General features: G+C 39.9%; 1 protein-coding gene across 2 annotated transcripts in view; it reads right to left on the reverse strand.

Moving 5' to 3' along the window:
* Window positions 1–20,398, reverse strand: part of NOL4 (nucleolar protein 4) — a 137,572-nt gene that overhangs the window by 7,902 nt on the left and 109,272 nt on the right. For both annotated transcript variants that reach the window (XM_063299240.1, XM_063299241.1), the window contains 2 exons: window positions 10,551–10,667; window positions 6,549–6,729 (listed from right to left, as the gene is read on the reverse strand). In XM_063299240.1, coding sequence (XP_063155310.1) covers window positions 6,549–6,729; window positions 10,551–10,667 — 298 coding nt within the window. The remainder of the gene's footprint in view (window positions 1–6,548; window positions 6,730–10,550; window positions 10,668–20,398) is intronic.

The following is a 20,398-nucleotide window of genomic DNA, read 5'->3' on the forward strand; positions in this document are numbered from 1 at the left end:
CCCCTATCGGTCACCAAGTGGGAGGGGCAGCCGTGTAGGCGGTACACGTGGACTAGGAACAGTTTCGCCAGCTGTTGGGCTGATGGGATCGAGGCGCAGGGGATAAAATGTGCTTGTTTTGAAAAGTAGTCTTTTACCACCCAAATGACCGTTTTCTTTTGGCTGGGCGGTAAGTCGACTATGAAGTCCATTGAGATCTCATCCCAAGGGCAGGAGGGTTCAGCCACGGTTTGCAGCAGCCCCTGGGGTTTGCCAGCCAGTCGCTTGGCCATAGCGCACACTGGGCAGGACGCCACATATGTCTTGACGTCCTTCCTCAGTGAGGGCCACCAAACTGTCTCCGAGTCAGGTGTAGGGTTTTCAAGAACCCAAAGTGACCAGCCTGTTTGCTGTCATGTGATCTGTTGAGGATCGCCTGCTGTTGTGAGTCGGGTACATATAACCTTCCCTCCGCCCATGCTAGGTCCTGGTCCATAGTGACCTTGTTGGGGTTGGCGAGGAGCCAGGGGTCAGATTTTAATGCCATTATGAAATCTGCCCGTAGCCCACCTGGCATTTGAGGTTGCCTGCGTCTAGGGGCAGGTTGCATCGTAGTTGTTTGCGAGGGGGGGCAGGTTGTCCCCGAGTGCGACCCCGGGTGACCGCTGCCATACCCAGCTGGGAATCGGAAAGCACCGTCCCTACAATGTCGGAGATAGGCTCCGCATCCTGAGGCAGTCGGGAGAGTGTGTCTGCCAGGAAGTTCTTTTTGCCTGGTATGAACTTCAGCTGGAAGTTGAACCGGCTGAAGAACTGAGCCCAGCATATTTGCTTGGGACTGAGGCGCCGGGGTGTATGGAGCACCTCGAGGTTGCGGTGGTCTGTCCAGACCTCAAACGGGCAAGTCGTCCCTTCCAAAAGGTGACGCCAAGCCTCCAGCACTGCTTTGACCGCAAATGCTTCCTTTTCCCACATGTGCCAGCGCCTCTCTGTCTCCGAGAATTTCCTCGAGAGATAGGCGCATGGCTTCAGGATTCCAGCGGAATCCTTTTGTAGCAGGATGGCGCCTATTGAGAAGTCAGAGGCGTCCACCTGCACCACAAAAGGCCGTTCGGGGTCCAGGTGAGCTAGAATTGGCTCCACTGTGAACAGCGCTTTTAGCCTGTCAAACGCAGTTTGACAGGCAGGAGTCCAATTAAGTACGGCCCCCGGGGTTTTTACCTTGTGCGTCTCCCCGACGCCTTTGCTCCTGAGCAAATCGGTTAAGGGTAGGGTGATTTCTGCGAACCCCCTCGCGAAGGACCTATAGAAATTCACGAACCCGAGGAAGCTTTGAAGCTGGCACCTGGTGCGTGGGCGTTCCCAGCTCAAGACTGCCTGAAACTTCACGGGGTCCATCTCTACGCCTTTGTCAGAGATTCTGTACCCTAGGTAGTCCAAGCGCGACTTGTGGAAGTCGCACTTGGACAGCTTAGTGTAGAGTTTGGCTTTCTGGAGCTTAGTGAGGACTTGCCTCACTAACCTCTCATGTTCCCTCTGCGTCCTCGTGTAGATGAGGACATCATCCAGGTAAACCAGTACGCCCTTGAATAGATGTTGATGCAGTACCTCATTGATGAGTTGCATGAAGACCCCCGGGGCCCCCACAAGACCGAATGGCAGTACCTTGTATTGGAAGGAGCCCAAGGGGCAGTTGAATGCTGTTTTCCACTCATCCCCCTCCCTGATGCGGATTCTGTAATACGCCTCGCGGAGGTCGAGTTTGGAAAACACCCTTCCCTTTGACAGGTGTGCTAGCATGTCCTTTACGAGGGGTAGGGGGTATTTGTTGGATAGGGAAGCAGAATTTAATCCGCGGTAATCAGTGCATAGTTTCAGGGTGCCATCCTTCTTTTCCCGAAATAGGATGGGTGCTCTAACCAGTGAGTTTGCTGGTTCTATGAAGCCCCTGGAGAGGTTTTTGTCCAAGAATTCCTGCAGCACCGCTAATTCTCTCTGGGTCATGGGGTAGATCTTGGGCTTGGGTAATGGGACGTCTGGGAGCAGTTCAATTGTGCAGTCTGTCTTGCGGTGGGGGGGGGTAATTGGTCCGCCTCCTCTTCTCCGAAGACATCTGCAAAGTCTGCATATTCGGGGGGGGGGGGTCGTGGGTATGGTCGACGACTTCTGCCCTCCCCACTGTCAGAGCAGCTGGTTTGTCTGGTGTTGGTGCCTGGTAGACCCTGTCTTTGAACTTGATGGAGCGTGTCCTCCAGTCTATGTGTGGGTTGTTGCGTGCTAGCCAGGGGATCCCCAGCACTACTATGGGTTTCCCTGTCTGGGTTTCCACAAAGTCTATGGATTCCTTGTCGGTGCCCATTGTCAGGGTGCCCATTCCGGTCCTCTGGGTGGCCGGTCCCCCCCCCCCCCCCCGCTGTAGAGCCGTCTAGTTGTTGGAACGCCAGCGGTTTAGAGAGGGGGGAACAGGGCAGTTTTAGTGCGGCGACAATGTCTGGGTGGATCAGATTTCTGGAGCACCCAGAATCCACCAGAGCTTCGACCGTAATGGCTCTAGGGTCATAAGAGAGTTTAATTGTCCCTGCCAGGATGGAGCAATCGTCACTCACCCTGGGGTTGTTGCACCCCTTCTTCACCACCTGCCCAGTGGCGCTGCTCAGAGCAGGTGGGGAGCATTTTCCACCAGCTGTTCTTGGGCGTCGATCACGTCCCCTGTGAGGTAGGCGTCTGCGTCCTCGTCCAGGGTTGCTAACGCTCCTGTCAGGCGTCTGGGGGGGTTGGATGGCTTGTGCGGCATCTTCGGTGTGGGTCTGGGTGGGCGATCCATTGTCCTGTTTTTGTAACAGTCCGCCGCTCGGTGGCCTGTCTACCCACACCTGGTACACTGCCCGCGGGCAAGCCTCCGTTGTTGGTCCACATGCCAGGTCGGGTCCGTTTGTCCTCTGTGGTTGCAAACAGGAACGTGAGCTGAGCGTGCTCCGCTTTTCCGGCTAGGCAAATCCACCTGTGAAGGGAGGCTGGGTCATCCCTGTAGAGTGCCCATTGTAGCACCTCCCGGTTGAGGCCACGCTTGAACATGTCAATCAGGGTGGCCTCAGACCATTCCGTGATTTTGCCTGTGAGGACCCTGAACTCAAGGGTGTAGTTGGCCACCGTTTTTCTTCCCTGGCACAGCGCTTGAAGTGTGCACTTGGCCCTTTCCTTCGCCAGGGGGTCCTCAAAATAATGCTTCAGCTCGGCTAGGAAGTCGTGGAAATTGGCCAAGGCTGGGGCTCCAGACTCGGACATCTGTACGTACCAGTCTGCGGCCCTATCTTGGAGCTTGGTGGCCACTGCCAAGATTTTTGCGGCTTCTGTGAAGCAATGGCCGTATTGGGCCATGTAGTCCCTCACATTTGTTAGGAAGAAGGACAGTTTCGTAGGGTTCCCATCAAATTGTATGGGGAAGTCTTTGGCTAACCTCCCAATTTGCGGGACCCTTACCTGTGGGTGGTGAGGGATGGCTCCCACTGGCCTGGGGCCACAAAGCCCTGCGACAGAGTCTCGTGCTTGGCCCCTTCCGCTCGGGGTTGTTGGCGGGGTGGGTATGGTGCCTCGATCCCCTCTTGCCCCCTGTGCCGCCTCAGTCTTGGAGCGCTCACCTACGATCGTTGCCAGGGACTGGAGCATATGTTCCAGGTCTCGTACCTTGGCTTCCAGGGCCGTGTCCTTGTCTGGTGTGCTCCGGTCTGCCGATGTCGGGGACAGGAGCAGGTGTTCAAGGTATCGTACCCTGGCTTCCAGGGCCGTGACCCTGTCTGGCATGCCCTGATCGTCCGACGTCGGTGCTGCCAGATGCTGTCCGGTCTGTAGTCTTGCGCCTTCCTGCTCAGGTGTTCAGGGGTAGCGGAGCCTCCAGGTGGAATAGGGTGTTCCCGTCCAGGGTCCTGCTCCACCCGCCCATGTGAGGAGTTGCTGGTCCCCGACTTCGTCTTCCGTCGGGGCTCTGCCGTCTGGGTTGGAGCTCCAGGTCTGGAACTGGGGTGCGGTGTGGGCAGGGAGGGTGTCCGTGTCCCATTTCGGGTGTGCCGCCTCCAGCAGCTGTCGGGTCGCCTCTGCCTCTTGCGGGCCGTCCTTCACACCTCTGGTGCGAAGTGCTGGCTCCATTGCTGTCCCCGGTTCTGTTTTTGCCAGTTGATCTCTCCTGCGGAAAATTTTCGTCTGGTGGAGCTTGGCGACTTTGGTTTGGTGACTCTCAGCTTTATGTCAGGCTCTGCCTGTTACCCAGTAAAAACGCAGATGCTAATGTAGGCTTAGGTTCTGGTTTTATTTGAGTAACAGTATGCGTGCCCTTTAAGAAAAGCTGAGAGTGAGTGGAGCGCGCCAGAACGGGATTTAAATAGTCAGTCAGCGCTCCACCCCTTCTTACTTCGGGTGTGCCCCAAGCCCCGTCGGTTCCGTTGCCGGTAGGTGAGCGGTCGTGGAGCCCCTCCTGTGCCTCGGGCGTTTCCTTGCCTGTTTTCCTGGCCAGTGATGGTTCATTGCCGGGCGATCAGGTTCATAATCTTTTGACAGCTCAGGCGCGCCTCATGGTCTGGTCTTGTCAATTACCTTCTTTGCAACATTGTATCTCTCTCTTCCATGCCTCTGGCTAGAGTTGATACTTTGTTGCCAGCACCTGTTGCTCTCTTTTGTTAGCTAGTTGCCTTTTCCCTTAATCCGCCCGGTACCCATTTCCCTGCATTGTCATGTGAGCCGTTGCAATGTCACAAGCATCGCAACGGTGATCATGACACACTGAGACAGTGTACTCTACCACATCTCAGGACAGAGAAGTAAATAGGGGCATAGGACATGCCATATAAGACATCTATTATTTAACATTCCACTGATGCACTCTGGAATTTGCTAACCAAAGCACCTGAGGAAGAAAAATGAGTAGGGATAAACAGAATGTGAGTTTATTGAATTCCTAAGTTTCCAACTGTGAAAATTAATATGTATTTTATGTGCATTTCTCATAAGTATGGGAGGTGTATGTGTGTATATACACATACACACAAATCTCACATTGTACATAATCTACTTCATGCATATATTTCCAACCTTCACAGCCCTCCAATGGTGCTTTTTATTAAAATATCAGCATTTTTGTTATACCTATGTGAATACTACAGCCATTTTGTTCTAAGAAGTTTCACACATTTATTACATTCATAATAACTTGTCAGGTAAGATTGAAGATTATAGTATTGTTTTATAGTATAGTATTACAATATTTTGTCCTTTGTGTGTTTTAAAAGCCAGATTATATATATGTATAATTTTTAAAAAAGCTAAGAATACATTTTACATTATCATTCATTCTTCATGCATGTTTTTACAGGAAAGAAGTGATTCTAATTACTTGCATAATTTAAGCATCTGAGTTTTACACTTGTTCTGTCAGTGGAAACAATTCCGTAATATAGTTCACTGCAATGCTGAGAAGAAAGTTTTGTTAAATTAAATGGGACACCCTTTTCTAAATAAACATGGTTAGAATCAGGGTACGAAGTTAGAATTATTCAAGCATCCTTCCAAGATGTTGCTGTCACAGAGGAGACTACAAACACTGCTATATATACTCATTCTTCATGATGCATTGCCCTCTATATTACAAATGTAAATGATAAAGCATTCAAAGAAGTACTTTATACGCTTGTTTTCCACATTTCTTGAGGCAGAATGACATTAAATATATGGAGATGGTAGCTCCTACAATGGGGAACATCTGTGCCACATTTCCAGACAGATAGGTTGAAATAGTTTTGTGCAAATGAGAATCATAAGGAATAATGATGTTCCTTATTGAATATAGTGATTATCAGAAGTTGAAGTGAAAGTATGAAGATGGCCAGTTCAGCTAGCTAATCTAGATCACAAAATATAGTCACAGAATTGCTCAGAACAAGAAACTAGGTAATAGTGATTTGGAGCAAACAGTAACAGTCTCTCAATACCATAGATGAAGTGTTAGAGGAAACTAGTAGTCTGATCACAAGTGTTACTCCAACTTGAAGGTAGATATATCAGTTATTGACTCCAATGCTCCCATATTTCCCCATGAATTTTATCAGAACAATAAATATTTTTTCCTCTTTTTAGTACAACTGCTGTGATATCCTTTAACAATATGACTGAATTTCAGAGAAACTGAAGGGAATGAAACCTCATGGAGGCTGAGAAACGGACTACAACAGGTTCAGACTTGTCTGCTCCATTCCAGCAGACAATTCCATTCCATTAAATGAACATTCTTTCCAATTACCTTGCTCTGCTATGATTCTTTTTGTTTTTCCCCAGTCTAATACTCTACACTTTATATTATATAGATCTAGGTTTAATTCAAGAAAGAGCTGAGGTTCAAATATTATTTTAAAAAGTAATCTGTTCCCATTAACACAATATTAGGATGGTAGCCCATAATTTAAGTCTAAAGCAACTGAATGGTTTGGCTAATTTTTATTCTAACATAAATGGGGGACCAATTTTCCCAACACGGTGGAGATTCATGCATGCAAACATATATGCTAAAGGGCAAAAACACTCACCACTAGTAGAAGCATCACTGAGATTTAACAGACCTCCTCCTAACCCTCTGTAACTATGGTAACTGTAGGTCCCATTTCCATTGATGTACAACACCTCCTGTGTGCTGGAGACAGCTGATGTTGAGTATGTGACCTGGGTTGGTTCCTGTTTATATGGTTTGTCAGCTGAAGCAGTCTCATCCTGCAAGAACAATGTTAAGTGAACAGTGTCAAATTAGGGCAGCATATGTCTCATAAAAAGTATAAGACATTATATTATAGTTTAATTGACTTTTTCTGAATTACTTTCAAAATATTAAAGAAAGATGTAAAACAAGCACAGCAAGGTTTTAACTGCCAGAAATAAAACATAAGAAGCTCTCCATATTCTTTAATAGTCATTGTTATCATAGGGATCAAATGTATGACCAATTCTATCAATCTGTAGTCTCCACCTTTTTTACTATGAAGGATACTTCAGAGCATAGAATCTTGAGGTGAAACTACAGATAAAACTGAGAGACAATGATTATGCGGGTGTTTGAACTTGATTGCTTGCTGTCATGATACCAAGATGAATTGTATAATGGAACCTTAGAAGAAACATGGAAGAAATAAGCCATCATGAGTCATTGCATTTAACCCACTGACAAACATACGTTCTATCTGAACCAAGAGGTACTCTCCACATGTCTGACTGATAGATAACCCTGGCTATGTTTCAGAAAGTATCATTAAGATGAATTTTAATGCAGCAATTCTAGGAGGAATCTTTAATCATTACATATGATTAATCTCCTGGAGTAGCATGGGAACTTCTTGTATGCCACAGAATCTTGCACTGTCCAAATAATCTCTTTAGAAAGGTTTCATGAGGAACAAATGACTTATATGGGTTCTTCTCATGTGGAATATTGGCTACTCAAGAAAAATAATGCTGGTCTGGGAATGAACTATACTATCCACTCAGTCCTAACAGAATTACAGACACCATCATAACAGCATGAGAACAATATCATAGCAGCAATGAGCAGTTGCGTACAAATTCACTGTTACTGAGATTATTGTAAATTGTTATGATATATAAATGCTAAGGATACAAGTGGTGTATGATATAAATTGCAATGTTTTGTGAAATTCTGGAATTTAGATGGATAATCTAAGACACTCTAGTATATGAGGAATTTACTGTTTTGAAAATTATTTTATTATTATCTGTTATTGGTTTAAAATACTAATACTGTATAATCCAGGGATCTACTTTCTACAGTTATTCAGAAAGATGAAACTTGATAAGAGATATTACCTATATCTAAGTATTGTGTGTGTATTTGTATGTGTGATATAATTTGCAACTCCAGCCATTATGAACCTTGTAGCAAAAATGTCAGTACAAATATTGAATAGCAACCATTTTTTGGCAAATTTGCAACACATTCATTCTGATCCAAGAACTGAAGAGGTGCAACTTTTGATGTAAATGGAAATGCACATTCTTATCCAAGTCCATTAGTTGCTGAATGTGACCAGCTGTGCAGATGGGGATTGAGGGCATTTTCTTTAGTGTTCTTGGTCTGATTGGACAATGCTGCTTTTTGCATATAATCTAGTAAAGAACCATCTTGACATAATGTTGTGTTTTCCATTAGGTTTAATTCTTCTGGGCTTGACCCAGTTTAAATTTTATGAGCAATAAACTTAAAAGCTCAAATTACAGCTGAGTGTTTTGGCATATCAGAGTGGCCAAGAATTTCTTTCAATTTCAATAAGGTTACAGAGTTGATGTGATCAGTAGAGTTGGAAATTTTTATTTCTAAGCGGGGACTAGATGCTGTTTGGCTGTTGATTTGGTTCATTAAATCCCATTAACATTAAGTGTTCAGGGAACATTATCTGAATAAAAATGCATTAACCCTACAGGATCATGAGCTAGTTAAACAGAAGAGCTCAGTATGCTTCAACTTACATAAAATAAAGTTCCAGTATGGATAGAGGCCAATACCTATCTTACAAGAATATATGGAGTACTTTTTTTAGACAAAATTATATGTGTATCTTCAAGAACATGAAAGTAATCCTACTGGATCAGATCAAAAGCCTTTCCAATTCTATATTCTGCTCCCAAACTGGCCAAAACCAGATGTCTACAGGAAGCCCACAAATAAGATGTAGGTACAAATGGTATTTAGAAGTAAAATGCCTCTAGTAGATTTCCTCAGATAAAGTTATTCCAGACTGTTGATAATTTGGTTTGCCGTTTTCTGTCCTTTCCCAGTCTTACAATACCATTTTCAAAGTATGCTGACTTTCCTGCGAACAGCATTCCAAGCAGTGCTGTTCCTTTTGAAATCCTAGTAAATTCTGTCTCAAACAGCAGATTAGGAATGGTAACATATTGGGGCCCTCTACCTGCTGCTTCTCCAGAGCTGTGGACCAGCTCTGTTTTTTGTTTTGAAGACTTCCCAGAGCTATTTTGGAAGAGCAGCCACCACCCCTCTGGAGAGCCATGACAAAAGAATGGTCAGCCTGACTCTTCAAAACACCTAATTGGCTCAGATGCCTTGCTCTGAGGGCTTCTTTGTCAGAATAGGCTACTGTGGTCATTTATCTGGATAGGTTGCTATACCAAAGAGACAATTTGGCCATTAGGGAGATGAATATGGAAAAATAAAGCAGTGATTAGTCATGCCTTTTTAGGTGGAAAATGCTTTTGGATTGATATCAAGTGTGGTTATGCTTGAGATGTATATGCATTTGTATATTAGTACAGCTCTGTTTCAAGTTTTGGTTGCCTATGGTTTGCACTGCTTTATACATTCATATACTTGTATTAATAAATACTTTCGTTTTCTCTTCACTGTATCAAAGATAGCACATAGAGAGTAAAATGAAGCACATATATTGTTTTTGTGTGCATTTTTCAAAAATGATTAGGAAGTCTTGATCGTAATGAGAGGATTTCTTAAAACAACATCCATTAAAAACCAAAGCAAATAAAAATACATCCATTGTTCACTTTTCAGTAAGCACTACAGAAAGCACTCTAACCCATTTGGGAAGACAGTTCCATAGGAAAAAAGGCACCACAGGGAAAACTTACCTTGTGTTTCTACCAATTTAATTTAATTTAATGGTGGCATTGGCAAACAAACAGGAGGGACCTTTCTCAGGGACAACACATAAACTCTGAAAGTCCCTGATTCAAAAAACCAGACTGGCCCCATTTTTTTGTTGGCTACTTAAGGCCTTCCTCTGTAGAAAGGTATTCATTCCACAAATACCATAACATTTTATTTACAGAAGTTATCTGTTATCTCTGCCTGCTCATATTAGATAATTTTGAAGCTGTTTTTTACCTTTGGCTGTTAGCCAACCTGAGGGATACATACAATTTTCAGGGGCTACATATGCATTACAATGGTACAGTTTTGTACTGAAATAGAATTAAAAATGTAATTTTTTTTACAACTTTCTCCATGACACTTGGAAGATTCTCACCGAAGTAGTGGAGATAACCTTATTTATATGCTACTCCTATTTATCTCTGTTATTTTACAATAAAATATTGATAACGAGACTTTCAGTGTGCAATGATAAATCCATTTTTTTTAAAAAGTATTTTCAGATGTTCACAAAATGCTTCCAAGTCATGTTACAAATTTGCCTTAACAATAAACAATTGAGCACTTGGGTAATCAAATATTGATTGAAGACTGTGTATCTTCCTATTCCTAGTTCCTTCTCTCCTGTTTCCTCTAATATAAGCTAGGGAAGTTTCCTGCCTTTTATTAGAAAAGTTATTTGAAACTGTATGAACAGGCCGAGAGTTCTCTAGTTATATTATATCTCTCATACATTATTATTTTGGACTGGAAAAACAACAATAGAGCCTTTAAGAGAATTATGGGGAAAATTACTTATATCTCCTTACAGGTTTTACCATCTCTATAAACTTTTTTGTTCAGACAACTGACCTCTGAACATGCATCTTGTATCCCCCATTTCTCATGCACATCACTGTACCTGCTGCTGTCGGTCTAATCGCATGCGCTTTGCAGCATTTCTGCTTTCACTTTCACAGGCAGAAGCTAGGATACTCTCAGCTACTGCGGAAGTAAGATGTGAGGGAATGGGTCTTGACTATGAAAAAGAAAAAGACAGAGAAAATATAAAAAAGATTACTTGGACCATCACTAAATTCATAATAATGTGGACAAGCAGTCAATACACAACCACATATTTTATTTCAACAAAAGGTAGAAATGAAGATTGTCAAAATGGAAAAATGAAAATTGGAGATTGCATCTGTAGTTCATCCACAGATCCTCAGATATGTATTTCTCCCTGCATATTTTCATGTCGATTCGCATACAAACCTTTAGGGGCAGTATATTTGAAGGGCCCTCTGTGATATATCAGCACTGGTAAGATAGTGGCTAAAACACTGAGTTATGAATGCAAAAGTCCCTAGATTCTTACCCTTGCCATTAATTGAATGGCAGTCCCTCTCAGCTCCACTCTTAGTGAAATACAGGAATAACAATGCTGACTTAACACTCAGTGTTGTTATAAGGATATCAATTAAGATAATCAATGTGAAGGGCTAAAAACAAGTGTGTTGTACAAATATTAAGTAATTAGCAGTATTATTGAAATATACCTTGGGTCTTAATTAATAAAAATAATGTTTTATTACTACATCCCTAATGCCCTTCTCTTTGGCTAGTTATGCAAATGAAAATCTGCAAAATATAGGATAGCCACAATCTTTAAGCAATTTAATTTTGCTGATAAGAAACTGTATACAGATTTATCCAATGGGTTGTAAAACCTTCCATAAAGAATAATAAAAAGGTGTTTGCAATGTTTTTTTATTACAATGAAAAATTGTAATGCTACTATCCTGCTTATCTTAATCCTTTAAGAATTATCTTCAAATGCTATGTTACTAGTTTCTTTACTACAGACCAGGGTCTTACACATTTCTATAAATCAAACATTAGTTGAACACTGCTTTTATTATTAATGAAATTCATTTATTTTCTTTTATTCAGTGTGTATTCATTTTCCCCAACACCACCCAATTAAATACTTACACAAACACACATACAGGTAATATTTTTGCTCCCAAGGATTAATTTGGAGTTAAGTCATAGGTTGGGTGTCACACACATAAACACGCTCAGGTATCAACAGAGTTGGTGGTGATGCTACGTGACAGGCCTCATTCTCGCCCTTCTAACAATCTTGCTAGAGACAACTCAATTTGCCACTGTCATGGCCATTCAAGTAATGAGTAAGAATTGTCCCTTCCTTCACAGGTATCCTGCTCCATATTATGTCATCTCTATTGCAAGTGACAATGGGGAAGCAATTATTTTAAGCAAGGTCAGTGGGAGTAGGAAAAAAAACCCTTCCACTGTTCTGTCTCCTAGCTATATTGACACTTCTTTATTTCCCATCATGATAGTCCAAGCTTCTCAGTATCCATATACTGATGGGAAATCAAACAGCCATCATGTTGGAGGAGTTTTCTTCTTCCGCATAATAGATTTCAGCTGGAGGGGATCACAGGGGTACAGCTCCTGCAAGAGGACCTCAGCTGCCCATTCATAGAGATTGCATGCCCATGCTTTAGAAGGTAATGCAGATTCTGTTTCTATGCTGATTTAACCCTGCTGGTTGTAGTTTAAGAAAGATTCAGTTATAAGCTTAAAACAGAAAGAATACTAGAGCCTTCGGATCTAGTATTCTTTCTATTTTAAGCTTATTTAATGTGAACAGTTTCATTCATTTGAGCAGTGTTTATGCTGGAATTGGCAATTCAATAATAAATTATATTAAGTACTGAAACATGATGGATGAACAAGAAAAAGAAGACTGAAGTGTAACAAATTAAAACTGTTGAAAGTCTAATAAACAGAGGATAAAGATTGTTATATTTTCATATTACCAAGATAAGAAATGAGTTTCACCCACACCACATAAGGGATACCATTCTGCCAAAGTTAAGTACTCCTGAAGTCCATTGAATTAGACTGTAATTAGTCTTCCCGCTAAAATCAGTGGACCTAACAATACTTACTTTGGCTGAGCTGGGCTTTAAATGTTTAAATAATAGGCATTTGTACTGTAGTAAATGCAACAATTTACTTATGTTTGAAAATGAAACATGACATAAATGTATGGAATTGCAATGCTCACAGATTCAGGAAAGAAACAGTTCATTCTTCCCCCAGACCATACCATTCTAGGGGTGGTTTGGCAGTTTCTAGAAATAAATGCTCTCGGTGGGGTAGCCAGCCCAGAAATTAGCCTGTTTCATTAGGAATGCCATCTTGAACTTTCTCTATTTCAGAGGAAAGGACCAGAAGAGATTTGGCATGGTTTAGAGGAGAATGGAACGTTCTGGAGCTCTTTGGAATTTGGCCTTCCCCAATGCATTATATTTGCATAATCTTACATAAGAACTTTTGATTACATGTACAGGCAATTTATTTTATTATTTTTTAAGGGGTTTGTTGTTTAAAAACAGAGAAAAGATGTTTTATAATGGAAAAGTCCACTATAGCCCGCAGGGAAAAGTTATTGAAGAGTAAGTTACTCGTACTGCATTTGTTGAAAATATTCTGCATGCAGACATACGCACACCCTCACATTCAGACACTCTTAGCTGTTTATATAAGATTCAACATTTACAAAATATAAAGTATAGAAGATTGAAGCACTTGGAGAAAACATACTCTTCTGGAAATAAAGAGCTACAAAAAAGTAAAATATATTCAGAAAAAATAAATATATCCTGTATTTTGTACATTTCTAAAATAAAAGAATTCAGTTCAGTAAGTTGCTGTGACCATATAAAGATTTAGGCCTTCACTGAACTTTATACAGTCTTTCAGCTTCTTATTGGTTCATGTCCTTCCCATATAAATCAACACTGATGATAGCTGAACTTCCAATGTCAGGGACAATGACATTAGCAAAGAAAGTGTTACCTTTTTGAAAAGTCAGGATTTGATTTTGCTTTAAAACTTTTACTTTTGTGTTATTACTTTTGATATTACTGATTAGAATATAATGAATGTTTAGGGTTGAAATATTAGTAAATTAACAGTTTAGCAGTATATATGTTCATCTCATTTACTGCTACCTTATTTGAATAAAGTGCATGTGCAAGCCATAAAATACTAGGAAGCCAAGCACATAAAATACTAGGAAGCCAAGCACAATTCATCTGTCCTGATGAATTATTTGACCTCAAAATCTGTCATCCCTGTTAGATTAGACTAATTGAAACGTGTGATGACTTTTTAGCAACACCTATATATACATAGATACAAAATTCTATCAGAAAATCTTTTGAACTTTCAAAAATGGCATATATCGTAGGACTAGTAATAATATCCAAAATCTTACACAGAGAAAGTCATTACTTGTAGCCAAATTTAGAGAAGTTCCATGAAGAAGGCACAGACGCACACCCAAATGTAATAGTATTTTTAATTAGGCATTGGTGTCAGTATATATCTCTCTAGAGGTAGAGATGATAGAGATAGAGATAAGAGGTAGAGGTAGAGGTAGAGATATACACAACAAGAGGTCTACAATGTTGCTTGATATAAAATAGAAGAATAGAATAGAAATACTTGTAGTATCTTTTTCAGATATAAGAGAAAGGGGAAATGTACAGACTTAGATTAGATTATAATAATTACATTTAAGGCAGTAATTGGTCCATGTGCAATACATCCAAAACCAGGTTTAAGGATGAAATCTTATATGCGCCATCTTTTTACTTGAAAGTACAAAAAATAAGCACATTTATAAAAAAAATCAAATTAAGCATATTTTCAGGTTTGAATAAATATATTTATGCTCTATCAGTTCAACCTTTTAAAAAACATGTCTCTTTAACATATACAGTATATGCTCTAAATGTTTTCTAAAGACGCTTTCTTAATTTATTCCTTAATATCAAAATGTTCAGTAATTCTAACAGTGGGATACACAGCTGCTCTTTCATTTTATGAATAGTTAAGCTTCAAATATCTAAAAAAAGATTGTCAATTAAATCAGGATAACTCAACAGAATCAAAACTACTCACCAACATCCTGTTATAGAATTAAGACTGGAAAGTGAATCTTGAGAATAGTGGTGAGATGTGTTTGAAATATTCATAATAAGAGAAAAATAAGACATGCAATTCAAATGAACATAATGTGCATGTTTGAGCAACATTCTCATTACAAACTAAGAACAGCACTGCACTCTGTTGGATGTCCTGATATTGTTCTAATTTAATGTGGCCTCATATCCTTAGCAAATAGACATATATTGATGTTATCATTCTGATGCTGGCAAAATTGCATTTGATAGCAGTTTCACTGTTTTTTCATTCATGTTGCATATGGACAGGTATAAGAAGCAAAATGAAGGAGTGCAACAGCAGCTGAAACTATTTTAAAAGGAGACCCTTGGACAAAATAATTTACAAAATGCAACCTTAGTTTTCAAAATCAGTTGTTCATTCAGTGACAAAAACAGTATATATTATTCACTTTCTTTTCCAGTAAACTGGTTATAACAGACAAAAGTAAGGGACTATTTCCCACAGAAACCAGGTTTAGAGCATTTATCTATGCTCTATATGGCTCAAAGCAGCAATAATTGTCCAAGATGCTAATTTCAACAAAACTGAAGTCACAGAATAAAAAGAAGGAACACATACTCTCTAGCTAATTAGAAAGTTTTCCCCCCCATAGTGGTATGCATGTTCATAATACCAACTTGTGACACAATTTATTCCTGTCACAGTGAAATGGGGAAGGCTACATGCAAAAGTAAATTCATACACAATTTGACAGGGTAAAAGCTAGATAATGTAACAGGTATGTCTTTTGAGATTTATGTTTTAGGATTTCCTAATCAGTTGATGTTATTTTTTCATGAGACAGGTGTTTATACAAAGCTGATGGTTCATAAAGGCAGGGAGATGTGAAGAGAGGTTTAGCAAACAGCCATCATCAAAATGTAATGAATGGAGAATATTGTGCTAACTCAGTTTTCAAATAGCCAAAAACTACATGTTCCTTGTAGTCCATTTAAATAAAATGAGATTTATTTAATGCTTTGGTTATGAATTTGTATTTCTATCTCTATGAAATTTTGTTAATGTGGTTTTTTCATGTTATCATAGGAATAATTCTATCAAAATTTGAAAATGGAGTCCTGAAATCTAAACTGAACCTGTTTCTAAGTAAGTGCATTTCATTCAGCTTAAGAGTAGCAACACAAGCATTAACACATTTATGGCCTTATGAGTTAAGGGGTCAGCACTCCTTATTCCAATCCTCTAACTTGTATTTGCTACAAATATATGCCAGATTATTTTCAGCCAGAAATGCAAACATGCTACAAACAAGCCATGACTGCTGAGTCAGATGTATTCATCTTCTCTTCTGCTTCTTAAGGCACCACCAATTAGTTAGATGACATCTAGTCAAGCTTGACTCCTGGTGACTGCATAACAAATGTTCACATCTCAACCTGTTCCTCATCTGTACTCTTCCAAGGATCTTCCTATGATTTCTTTGATAACGTTATCTTCTGTCTTCCACTTCTTCTACTTCCCTCAGCTTTGTGAAGCATCATCATTTTTTCTATACTCACAACAAATGCCATATATGTGAATTTTTTATTTCGAATTGTCAACCTAAGGGACCAGTCAGTTTTTATTTGCTCCAGGTTCTTATAGTCTATGATACTCTTAGCAACCATATTTGTGTTTATCTTATTTCTCACACTTTTTCAAGGCTTAGTTTTCACAGCTAATTACTATTGGAAAGACAATTGCTTTAACTATTCTGATCTTTGCGGTCAAAGAAATATCCTTATCCCTCACTATCTTCTCTAAGTTTTACATTGTCTTCCTCCCTCAGATTAATTTTCTCCTTATTTCTCCAGCACATTGTTAATCTTTATAATTCAGCTAAAGAAAACAAAACTAGCTACCATTTTCACTTCCCTGTCAATTGTAAATTCACTAAGCCTGTTGGTTGACGTTAACCCTGTCTTCTTAATATTTAATATTAACCTAGATTTTTCACTTTCTAGTTTTACTTTCATAATGAGCTCTTCTATTAAGGCTAATAGGTATAGGAGAACACCTGAGTTTTCTCCTGGGAAAACTTTACAGTGAATAATAAGTGAATTTGAGAAACAGATTGGTTCCAAATAGAATAGAAACAAGATAAATATTGTTTGTGTATCTGTTTACCTTATATAGCAAATGCACTATCTGAATGGCAGGATTAGAAAAGATGACAGCTAGAAGCAATATAGGAAACTGAAATATTTACAGTCTGGAATATATAAATAACACCACTTTGTTAGCTGAAAGTAAAGAAAATCTTCACCAGAAGACAGACTTTTATTTTTGTTCCTTGCCTAGTCTCTCAGGTTAGCCAATTACACAAGACCAAGTTAGGAAAAAACTGTGTTATGAATATTCCTCCTAAATTCCCCTTCCAAACTTTAATTAATCCTCCCCGTTCACTTCTTCAGTGAGCTTGGTCTCTAGACAATAGCAGCCTTATATTCCTCCAGATTCTGCAACAAACTGCTTGCTCAACAGGAAGCAGTCACTCCTTGAAATGGGAATCAACATCTCCCATCCAAGTTCTAATCAGGTTTGATCCTGTTTAGTGTTTTGAGATCAGCCTGGGTAATAGGAATTTCTCACAAAGGGACATCCTTGCCACTATTCCTTTTCTTTGCCAAAACAACAACAACAACAATAACCTCCTTCAATCTATCTCCATGAAATTTGCTATGGAGATTCCTCATTTTAATTGCCAACTTCAGCACATTCTATCTCAAAACAACCTGACACTTTTAAAAAATAAAACCCAGCATCAAACTCTATCAGGCCTGTGCCATTCTTCTTATATTGGTCTAGCTTTTCTGTAAATATTATCCTCTGGAGAAATTTTAAATAAACAGGTTTTAAAGGAGTATAGCTTGAAACTCTCTAATTTCTATGATTTCTATGAAATGCAGTAAATTTTATCTCTTCGTAATTGCTTCATGTTCATACAAATATCACTCTATTTGAATAAATAGCAGTATATATGTTTTTCTCATACCTGAAAGTGAGAAGGCAGTGCACCAGTTTGTTTTGAACCTGTGGTGGACAGGTCTGTTTGCAGAATCACAGCACCAGCCTCTGGATAAGTAAGGCAGTCTATCAGGCAGGACACTGTTATTATAGCAGCTGTTATTTCTTAGATTCATATCTCACCTTTTCTCCAGGAGCAAAAGGTATTTTATACAGGGAATTTCCTTAATTTTATCTCCAGAACAACCACTGTGTCTGGGCTGAAAGTTATTGGCCCAAAATCAACTGGCGAGTTTCAAGGCTCAGGTGAATCTGAGTCTCGCCAGTCCTAGGCTGACCTTAATTACTACATCACAGTGGAACTCCCTTGAGTGGGAGTGAAAAATAATTCCTTCTGGAATCCTAGACATGGTCCAGTTTACCTGAAATGACATTATATTACTGCCCAAAGAGGACTGGTGACAGTTTAGGAATATTATAAACTTGTGATAGTAGCAGACATTTCCAGTCCCTTTGGCATGATCCAGCATATGGGCCAGGCTAAACTTTTCTATACATATTTTGGTTGCCTGAAGAAATTTCCTCAATAACATATCATGATTTTGCTTTGTGAAACTCTATCCAATAAACTTTCTGCCTAATTTCTATCTAAGTCATTTAAGGAATATGGGGCTCAATACAAAAAGATTCAAAGGCCTTCCCTCTTCACACAGCCCTAGATTAACATTGCAGATGGATTCCTGCAATCAGAGATGGAGAAGGAAGAAGGGACAATGTGCTTTAGAAGAAATAGCAATTTACTCTGATAAAATGATCTGAAAAAAAACCAGCACCATTCATCATGCAGTAAAATTCTGCTTAAGAAAATGACCCTACCAGCCCTCATTATACCTGTTGGCTAAGACAGAACTGTCTTAACTTGTGGGTGGATATGCCCACTCCAAATCTTGGTGAAGTGAACACAAGACCACAAGACATTCTGTGGGTGATGGAGCAGTTTGCTTTCAGATCTACTTGTTATGTACAGCTCACCTGCATCTGCTTCCTGGTGCGCAGTTAAGCTGTATGTTCTGGCACCTCCTTAAACTGGCCTGCTAAATTGTGTGTCCTGAGTTCCTTCTCTCCTTGCCTATCTTATCCCACCTGTTATTATTTTACAGTGTCACTTGTAGGTCTAGCTTATTTGAATCTTAATGTTATCTGTTTAGGCATAAAGCCTTTATTACAGAATAACTATCAGCAACATGATAAATAAAATTCTTTATTAGGGATATTTGGGGGGAAATGTAGTTTACTTATTACAACTTTTTTAAAAAAAAATTAGAAATATTAAAAGAAAGAACTTAAGACTGGAAGGTGCATTTTAAATGATCAAAAGTTGGACAATATGGCTCTGTCTAGCCTTACTACAAGGTGCATCCCATGACTTACAGTCTTATCTTATAAAGGCTTAATTATGCTAAATTCAATTAAACTCAAAATAGGCCCCCAAGAAGGGTATGTTACAAATCACAACATCCCAAAACAACACAGTTTATCATTAAAACTTTGTGAAAACTAATCATTTCTGAGTGGCAAGACTGAATAATAGCTTACTTAGGCTGCAATCCAATATTGAGTTTCCTAGGAATAAGATCCATTAAACTCCATGGAACCACAGATGTCCATTTCTAACCATGATGATGCCAAAATGACAGAATATGTGTCATGAAGTCAAGATGCAAAGTCTGCCCTTCTGTACTTGTATTTCACCATTGCACACAAGTACACAAAGGGTGGAGTTTGTATTACAATGTCAGAATGCTCATTTTGTCATTCCCCCCCCCCTCCCATGAATGCCTATGCATGGGACTTAGCTTGAAGAGACATACATAGGTTACACTGTTAATCTATTATTAAGTATTAGAATGATAATGAGAAAGGGAACCAATCTCAGTCCAACAATTCCCAGTCAACTGAAATGATGGAGGCTGTGGTGCAACATTTTTGAAAAGCACCAGGTTAGATAAGGTTGGATTAAGCCTAGAATGAAAATCTATAGATCTATATTCCATGTATGACAAAAATGGTTTGTAAAAAGTACTATTGCACCTAAAAACATGTCTCAGAATATACTGAAAGTGTGTTCAGACCACATTCAACACAGTTCAGAATGTCTATCAATCTATCTTGCTCCTTCAAGTTAGTAAAGATCATTCATTTACTTAAAGTAAGGGCCATATTTCAGTTTATACTGAAGAGATAAATAAAACTTAGTAAAAGTTATTCAACCTCCTGGACTTTTCATTCTTCTGTTTTCTAATTTCAGTTTGCATCCTATGCTCAGATAACAATAAAAACAGGTTTGCCTATTATTAAGTTGCTGCTAAAAATAATTTTAGAATGTTGAGTTTATGAAACAGAAGGGTGCATTAACTATTATATAATTTAGATGTCTGGTTCCTGAATGGGGGAGGGGGAAGCTGAACAGTTGGAGGTAGTCCAGTGGGATCCACATGCTCACATTCCCTTATTATGGGTGCGTGTGCGGGGGGGGGTGCCCTTCCTTCTGGTCTGCCCACTATGTGATGGGACCAGTGCCATGTCTTGTGACTAGTCACTAGCACTTCTGGGCTGGCATCATCTGGCACATTTTGAAGGGCTGTGCTGCTGTATGTTCACCTAAGAGCACTGACTGCCACATCCTACCAAAAACTCAACAGAGAGATGCCCCATCGTTTGATCCTAGATGGATACAGCCAATTATTTCTC

This window comes from Candoia aspera, chromosome 3 (genome assembly GCF_035149785.1).
Source record: "Candoia aspera isolate rCanAsp1 chromosome 3, rCanAsp1.hap2, whole genome shotgun sequence".
In the NCBI taxonomy this organism is placed as follows: domain Eukaryota; kingdom Metazoa; phylum Chordata; class Lepidosauria; order Squamata; family Boidae; genus Candoia; species Candoia aspera.